The sequence below is a fragment of the Lepus europaeus genome, chromosome 7 (genome assembly GCF_033115175.1).
Source record: "Lepus europaeus isolate LE1 chromosome 7, mLepTim1.pri, whole genome shotgun sequence".
Classification (NCBI taxonomy): Eukaryota; Metazoa; Chordata; class Mammalia; order Lagomorpha; family Leporidae; genus Lepus; species Lepus europaeus.
This window is the reverse complement of record NC_084833.1, coordinates 14,803,231-14,812,290: the sequence shown is the minus strand read 5'-3', so window position 1 is coordinate 14,812,290 and position 9,060 is coordinate 14,803,231. Positions and strand designations below refer to the sequence as shown.

Here is a 9,060-nt window from a genome sequence, read left to right as displayed (position 1 = left end):
ATTAGTTTTGTGATGGAATTGAAAGAAAGCATCTTACCAAAAATAAATATCGGTAAAATCGAGCAAACCTCTAGATGTCACTCCATACAAAAATTCCTCACCCAGAAAAATTATGACCAAGTTTCAAAGTTAAAATAAATTCAGGAAACTATGCAGTTTCCTCCCCCTACCCCCAAATTCTCTTTAAACAGCTAGCAGATTAAAATTTATGAGAAATCTTTCATGCAAAGAGACAAAAAAACTGTATTGCAGAGCATCAAATAACCCTATACTATAGTTTAAATAACATCCTTCAAATAATAATAATAATTAGAGTCATTGGCTCAATATTTTATTGTTGAAACAATGAGTTGCTAACTTTACTTGAAATACAAGAAATAATACAAACATATCTACTACCAAATTATTTGGACAATGCAATAACAGCATTCCGCACAGAAGACCACCTTCATGATTGTGGATATATGCTTTGTGTTGCTTTCCTAAAGGCCTCTTTGACGTCTTTGTTTCTTACGCTGTAGATGAGAGGGTTGACCAGAGGATTGACCACTGTATAGAACAGGGCAGCCACTTTGTCTTTCTCCAAAGAGTAGGTGGAGCTAGGTCTGGAATACATGAAGAGCAAAGACCCATAAAAGAACATGACTGAGATGATGTGGGATGCACAAGTAGAGAAGGCCTTCCACCTCCCTGAGGCTGAACGGATCCTTAGGATAGCCAGCAGGATGTTGAAATAGGAAATCAGGATGACAAGAATGCTGGAGAGAACTGTGAAGCCAACCACACTGAGCAGAACTTTTTCACAGACTCTGGTGTCTGTACAGGACATTTTTATCAATGGTGGTGCATCACAGAAAAAGTGGTCAATGATGTTTTTACCACAGAAATGCAGGCGGAACGTGTTGGCAGTATGGGCTATGGCATTTAGCAATCCCCCTACATAGGAGCCAGCAACAAGCCGAGTACACAGCGACGTGGACATGATACTTGAATAAAGCAGTGGGTTACAGATGGCCGCATGGCGATCATATGCCATAGCTGCCAGGAGATAGCACTCAGTGTAGGCAACGACACAGGAAAAGAATAGCTGGGCCCCACATCCAGCCAAGGAGATGCGTTTGTCTTCTGAGACACAGGTGGCCAGGATTTTGGGGGTGTACACAGAGGTGTACCAGAAATCCAAAAAGGAAAGGTTGCCAATGAAAAAGTACATAGGTGTATGCAGGCGGGAATCCATCCAGATTAGGATAACAAGGGTCGCGTTGCCTGACAAAGTTAATAAATACAGCATCAGAAATATTCCAAATAGAATCAGCTGCCAGCGGGGGTCTGCTGAGAAGCCCACCAGGATGAATTCAGTCAGGAAAGTGCGATTTTCCATTTCTGTGTTCCCAGAGGAGAAAACCTGCTCACCATTAGAGGGGGAAGAAAATTTGTTTTTCTATTGAAACAAGTTGACAAGTGCATTGATTAAGTCAACGTTGGCTAAGAAGTTTTTGGGCTTCTCTACACTTTACTAAATGACTGAACTTCAATCTAAAACTTACGAAGACCGTTGGACTAGAAATCATGTTTAAATTAGAAATTTCATTCATGAACTATAAAACAGGGCAAGTCCCTGACTCTCATAAGACAAATGGGTAAAATGAAATCCAGGTCAACACAGTGGATTAAGCCTCTACCTGCAGTGCTGGTATCCCATATGGGTGCTAGTTTGAGTCTCAACTGCTCCACTTCTGAATCAGCTCCTTACTAATATACCTGGGAAACCAGCATACGATGGCCCAAGTACTTGGAACCTGCACTCACATGGAAGACCTGGAAGAAGCTCTCGGGCTCCTGGCTTCAGTCTTGCCCAAACCTGGCAATTGCAGATACTTGGGGAATGAACCACTGACAGAAGACCTCTCCCTCCCTCTTTTCTCCATCTCTCTCTTTAACTATTTCAAATAAATAAAATATACTTTCAAAAAATAAAATCATAAAATTAGTAAGAAAACTAATAATCTCCTGACAGAGTATCTTATTAAGTAAAAAAGATATACATGAAAACACCAAGGCCAGTGTTTGATACACAGTGGGCACTCTTAAAAATCTCAGTATCCTCTGTATGTCATTGAGAGTTCTTATGTCAGACATTGTATATCCATATCATGTACTACTCCTGCTTTTAATACAAATAGGTATTATGTGTGTATACACATAGTGTACTGAGCATAAACTACTTATTGTTCTAAGCCCTATAATTAATCTGCTTTTTTCCCATCACAACTTTATAATGTAGATGCTATTTTTTCCCTACATTATATTGGAGAATATTGAAGCACAGAGAGTTCATGGACGAAGTCATAGAAGCCTTCAACAGCAGAACTTATATTTGAACCCAGAATCTTCTGAATGGAGGATGTATCACTCATCTGTCATCATTTACCTCCCTCATATGTAAAAGATCTTTTCCTTGTATTCTCCTAATTAAGGCAATTTCATAGCCCTCTTACACCTGAAAAGCTCTTCTAACTCCCAAAAGTAAATTTTAGTACCCTGAAGAAGTTAACTAGTCACAAGATCACAAGAATTCTCAGAAGATAGAAACAATTTTATCCTTTCATCCAAAAAAAATAGAAACAATTCCTATTATAAAAAAAATGAACATGATCACATATGCTTATTTAAAGGAGGAAAGAACAGATAGAAGGAGGCAGGCATGAGGAAAACATGGTTATCGTCTTAAAATTGTATCTATGAAATACATTCTCTTTATGTTAAAAAATTATTTAGAAAAAAATAAAATTCACTCTGGCTCAGGTCAGAAAGTAAATTGAAAATTTAATTTCATTAAATTAAAATGAAATTAATTGGAAACTCTGAAATCCTCATTCTATTGACCACTGTTGACACCAGTCTTCTGATAGAATAAGGAGACCTTAAAAATTCCAGATAGAAATACTAGGGATTTATAAATCAGATATATTCCCAATAGATAAAATTCAAAGACCATCAGTTTCAATCACTCCTCTATATAAGGAATTTCTGTTTATAGAATAATTTATCCTGCAGATGTTGCTGAAGAACATTTCCAAATACAATATCACCAAGGTTTTCTCGCTTTCTAATACAAGAATCTATAATTAGGAATTCTAACATTGTGGAAGAAAATTACATGTGGCCAAGTTTCTGCAAAAAAACAGTTTAATCCAGAACAGTGGTGACATTCATAATCTTGCAAAAATCCAGAGGTTTAAAAATTTTATCTCCTTCTTCCATGTAATTTTACAAAAGAGTTACAGGCTTAGAATTGCAAAGAATTGGCTTGGGATTGAGGGGTCCTTTAATTGATGCATGGCCCTGAAATTTATTACCTTTGTGAATGAGGGGAGGAATCTCTCCTGTCAGGAACACTGTCCTTTCCCCAGCACCATCCTTCTACAATTCCACTTTGTTAACATCTCTTATAGAAACCAGCATGAAACAGTAGATTATCTCACCTGTTGCAAAACAATTTGGTAGAGCAGATTAACAATCCTTGTGTGTCTCTAGAGGGGGCATTGTCAACTTCCTGGATGAAGTGAGAGTTGGAAAGTGCCCAAACAACTGTGTTCATCTCACCTCAAGCTTTACATTCTCATCATTGTTTCTCTAAGGCATCATCCTGTGAGCTCCTGAGCATTCTCAAACCTCTGCATTCCTCAGTGTCTTTATCTGTAAGTGATTTCTGGCTCTTGAACATTTGCATTCTTGGACCTCTTTGAAAACATGACAAAGCAATGCTGATTCTCCCCAGTTACATGCACTTAAGTGTAAATGCAAAAAGTTTTAGAGGACTCAAAGTTTCCCAGAAACTTATCCATACTTTGCTTAGATATAATTATCGGGTTTAAATTTCTACCACCAGGGGATACCTAAACTTCTGTCCAGTTAACATTCTCTAATAAGAGATTAGTAATTGCTAAATCAAACTTAGCATGCTTCAAACTGAATTCCGAATCTTCACTTCCAAAAATTCATCTATCCATGCACTCTATTCAGTCCAAAAATGGCATGCTTGCAGTTTCTGAAACCAAAACTTTGTGATCAACCTAAACTCTTTCCCTCCTACCTACATTTCAGCCTTTCAGGAAACCCTAATGTCCTTTCTTTACACATTTGTCCAACTGACCACTTCCCTAACCTACACTAACATCACCCAGTACCAAACCACAATCACCTTCTGCCAAAAGCAATGCAATAGCCTTTTAACAGGTCCAGTCCTTTGCTTACTGCAGGGTATTCTCAACACAGCTAATAGAATACAATAATACATAAATACAGCACTGTCATTTCTATATTTAAAGACCTGAGTATGTGCTTAATGTATTCTAAGGAAATGCTGCAGTGGCTTAAAGGTCCTCCACAGTCCAGCCCTACCTTAACAACAGAACTTCATCTCCTCTCTTACCAGGCCCATCCTAAAATGATCATTATCACTCTACTCACATTATCTTTTAGTATTCCCTGTTTATTGTCATTTCTAACTCTTTTGACCACATTTCTTGCCTATTTGTCCTCTCTAGAATGCAATGTGCACACTGCAATATATTTCCCTAATACTTTATTCAAATATCCCAACAGAAAGAACAGTCCTATTTGCTTAATATTACTCAATAAATAAATCATGGATTACATAATTGGCTACTTAGCTGCTTTCCCCCAAAGTATGGTCTACCCCTAATCAAGCTCAAAATGCTGAAAATATTCAGAACAAAATCTAACCTCATTTGGGATTTCCTGGCACACTGTACTACATCATGATAAGGATGCTTGCCCCTACATAGCTCTGTTCCCTACTCCCTATAACTAGAAAAATTCTATGGGACAAAAACCTCTCTCTGGCACCTGAAAATGAGTGCCAGTAAAGTGGAAAATACCAGACATAGGTAGTCTGGACAATCAGAGAGCAAGTCGTTTCTTTTGACCCCTTGATTTTTCTTTCACTGTGAAAGTGACTATATGGTGACCCAGCATAAATATCAGACTGGTTGTCAAATTCTAGAAAGAACCAAATACATCACTGGCTGGAGTCTGATTTAGAAAGGATTCTGTGTGTGTGTGTGTGCACGCGCACCTGCTTGCATGCGTGTTGGGCATAGCAGCAATCCTTTGAGAGCCATGCCAGACCCTGCAGCCCCTTCTAAATGCAGCTGAGGTCAGAGCGAGACTCCATTTCTTACCTGCCTCTGACTCCGCGTGCTCACCTCCAGCCAGAATGATCAGTTCTAAGAAATGAAACCCTCTCCCTCCCTTCTGATGCTCAGGTGTACAGTCACTGGACCCATTATATGTATTTCCACAACAGCCCTTAGAGGCTTTTTCCACAAAGCAGCCCAGGAATAAGTACCTCCGTCTCCAAAGACACAATTAGAATTCACTTGGAACCCAAGAATGATAATTGGGATATGATCAATATGAATGGTGTTTCATTGAAAATTCACTCTCTTAATTGCTCCAAGTCACAATGTAGGTGTTCAAAGTATCTAATAACAGTTTCTCCCACAATGCAAGTATTGAAAATATTTGATAAAGAATTTCTCTATATCGTGCTAGACTATTCTGGAACATTCCATGCATTCCATATTATTCCTGTTACATGCTCTTCTTTCTGTCCACACCACCATTTCTGGTTTCCCTCTTTGTGAAAATATTATCCCTACCCAGTGGTACAGGATGATTTGAGTCCCCAGTGATTTCTATGTTAAACCCTTGATTTCTGGGAATGTGACAGCATCTGGAAATGAGATGTTTCAAAAGATTGTTAAATTAAATTGGGACATTTATGGTGAGCCACAATTCAATATGGCTACTGTTCTTTATACAAAGGAAATTTGGACATACAAAAAATATTAGAATTGGAGCACACACAGAACAGAGCATGGGGGAGCACAGTAAAGGGGTGACCATTCACAAGCCAAGAGAAATAACCTCAAAAGAACCAATTTTCCAAATTGGTTTTGAACGTCAAACCTCCAGTAGTGTAAGAAAATGAAATAAATTTTTGATTTTTAAGTCCATCAGATAATGCTTTTTTCATATGACAACATTAAATAAACTAAAAACTTGATATTCAGGATTAAGGCCTTTTGATGTTAGAACAGCTTCGTGTTTTGCATCTAAAATAATCTTAAAATTAGGAGTGTAATACATCACAATGACATGTTTTCTAATGAATTTGTACCATAAAGTAGGAGAAAGGCACAAACATCATAGAACCTTAACTATCATCAGTCACTGCTGCACCCCATGGAGATTTACACTCTGAATCTTCTCTTCGCTGCACGGCCTTTTGAACTACATCTCTCTGTTTCTAGTTATCTTTTTATTTCTCTTCTCTTTGCTAATTACATCTGCTTTTCTAAAAATCTCACACAGCCTCCAATTTTTGCCATTGATTCTTTAATTATTGCAAAAAAACTTGTAAGCACAGTGACTCTAAGTTGTGATATTTGTTATCTACTTTCTCTGTTTTAGGAGAAATCATTTACATTTGCATGCTGTTAAGTCAGGAAATGAGAATAGGAAAGATAAATAAATAAATTTATTTCTAAGGGCATTTTACACCATCTATTTTTAGTCTGACTTGTGAACTCTCTCTCCTAACAAGTGAAGTAAGTACTTTTGGAGCTGTAACTCCTGTGCTTACAACCCTCTCTTCTCACCTGTAATCCATGGGATTTGAAATCATTTAATGCATACATAGCCAGCTATATTTTATCATTTATTTAAAATACTACAGTCTAAACTATTACATACCAAGTTAAATTTCTTTTAAAATTCTTACTTCAAATTCTCAGATACCCAGAAGTTTTACAGCCCCTGCTGCTACAAGTTATTTAGCACATATAGCAGTTTTTCCAAATACGTCAGCCTTATTTTATAAGCAAATTAAAATACTTTAGCGCCAACTTAAAAAAAAGCAGTTTGCAGTTTTCCACATTGTCCATGGTTTTTTTCCTTCCTCATTTTACATATTTCTGACAGTACAGGAGGAAAAAATGACATGGAGATAACCTGTGGAAAAAAACCTTTGTCAAACAAGTATTTTCATTTAAGAAAACTTGGCTCTCTCTAGCATTTTTCTCCAGGCATCCTTGACATCTTTGTTTCTTAAGCTATAGATCATGGGGTTCAACAAGGGAATAACCACAGTGTAGAACACTGACACTACTTTGTCGCGTTCCAGCGCATAGCTAGTGCTGGGCCGGGAGTAAATGAAGAGAATTGAACCATAATACAAGGTGACAGCCGTCAGGTGAGACCCACAGGTGGAGAAGGCTTTGAGGCGGCCCTGGGTGGAGCGGATCTTCAGGATGGCAGCGATGATGAAGAGGTAGGAGGCGAGAATAAGTATGGTAGGAGTGATGACATTGGAGGCCAGGATAAAGTACAGCACAGCCTGGTAGCTCTCTTTCACATCACACGCCAACTTCACAAGTGGGGGCAGATCACAGAAGAAGTCATCAATGATGTTGCTGCCACAAAAACTCAGAGCAAATGTCTCAGTGGTGATTATGGTTGAGTTAACAAACCCACCAAGGTATGAAGCTGCAACAAGACTGGCGCATAACCTCGGGGACATGGCCTGGGCATAAAGCAGAGGGCTGGAGATGGCTACATAGCGATCATAAGCCATGGCTGCCAACAGATAGCACTCACTGTAGGCCAGCCCAGCAGAAAAGAAGAACTGAGCCAGGCAACCAGCCAAGGAGATGCTTTTGTCATCAGAGAGGCAAGTCATCAGGATTTGGGGGGCATAGACAGAGGAATACCAGAGATCCAGGAATGACAAGTTTCCGATGAAGAAATACATGGGTGTGTGGAGCCGGAAGTCAACACAAATCAAAGAAATCAGGGTGATATTCCCTAAGAGGCTGAAGACATAAATGATGAGGAAGATGAAGAACAGCACTCGTTGGAACCTCAAGTCTGCTGTGAAGCCTAAAAGGATGAACTCTTTCACTTCAGTGAAATTTTTCTCTTCCATTAATTTTGGGTTTCTGTGGTCTTGTTCTGTGAAAACATTAAAGCACATGTTATGACTTAAGATGTTACTATATGCTTGATATGTCATTTATTATTGTAGACAATTGAGAAATCCAACTCATTCATGTGTGATTTTTTATTTTAATTTTTAATTAGTTTATCACAGCTTCAGCATGGTTTGTATAAAAAAAAAGCCATCTGCACATTAATGTTTATTGCAGCTCAATTCACAATTGCTAAGAGGTTTGTAGACACAATTCTAAGAACATAATGATATTGCCTCCCCCATCCCTCCCTCTCACCCTCCTTCCTTCTTCCTTTCTTTCTTTTTTCAGTTTTTGAGTTGACATTTTAAATTTACACTACTTCACTGAATAATAAGTTTACCAAGTAAAAATGGTGACCTGTGATGATGCTGAAATGGGTACATCACCCCAATAGGATATCTCAGAAATCAGTTCTATGCTACCTTGGAGATCTGTTATGCATACAATGTAATACGTGTCATCTTAGGTTTCAGCCTAATACTTTATCTTTCAGAAGGAGAATGTAATCTCTGGATCTTATCTTCTGGGTATTCTTGAGATATTTGGGGATCATGCAGAATCTATGAAAAAGGGGAATTTGATGGAGTGCTCTGATTTCTCTCTTCAGATCTTTTAATTCTTTTGAAATTACCCAGATAACTGCATGGGAAGAGCATGTTATTTATTTTAACTATATCTTGGAATATCATTGGAATATATTATATTGAAATTTCCTTGAAAGAAATAATTATATCTTATTAAAGTTTTTATCCATGTAAACCAAGAACACAGGTTTGCACAGTTTATTAAAATATATAATGATAAAAAGAATAGATTCACTTGAATAATAATATTATGCAACATTTTTATTAATAATTTTTTAAAAAAATAAATTTTCTGAAATGAATAGTTTTGAAAGCACAAGTGTACTTCAGAACATTCAGGAACGGGGCAGGTATTGTGATGCTGAAGGTTGAGCCAGCTCTTGGGATGCTCACCTCTCACATCAGAGTGCCTGAGG

General features: G+C 37.8%; 2 protein-coding genes across 2 annotated transcripts; both read right to left on the bottom strand.

The window, feature by feature from the left end:
- Positions 1-448: 448 nt before the first annotated feature.
- LOC133764233 (olfactory receptor 9G4-like) lies at positions 449-1,417 on the bottom strand. The gene has a single exon (XM_062197907.1). The coding sequence runs from the start codon at positions 1,379-1,381 to the stop codon at positions 449-451; it is 933 nt and encodes a 310-aa protein (XP_062053891.1). The 5' UTR covers positions 1,382-1,417.
- A 5,661-nt stretch (positions 1,418-7,078) lies between these two features.
- On the bottom strand, positions 7,079-8,014 carry LOC133764231 (olfactory receptor 9G19-like). Its single transcript, XM_062197906.1, has one exon. It carries the CDS (start codon positions 8,012-8,014, stop codon positions 7,079-7,081), a length of 936 nt encoding a protein of 311 aa, XP_062053890.1.
- Positions 8,015-9,060: the final 1,046 nt, after the last annotated feature.

Bases quoted from the DNA above. Each gene is read 5' to 3' on its own strand.
- LOC133764233 (XM_062197907.1), bottom strand. From the start codon at position 1,381: ATGGAAAATCGCACTTTCCTGACTGAATTCATCCTGGTGGGCTTCTCA.
- LOC133764231 (XM_062197906.1), bottom strand. From the start codon at position 8,014: ATGGAAGAGAAAAATTTCACTGAAGTGAAAGAGTTCATCCTTTTAGGC.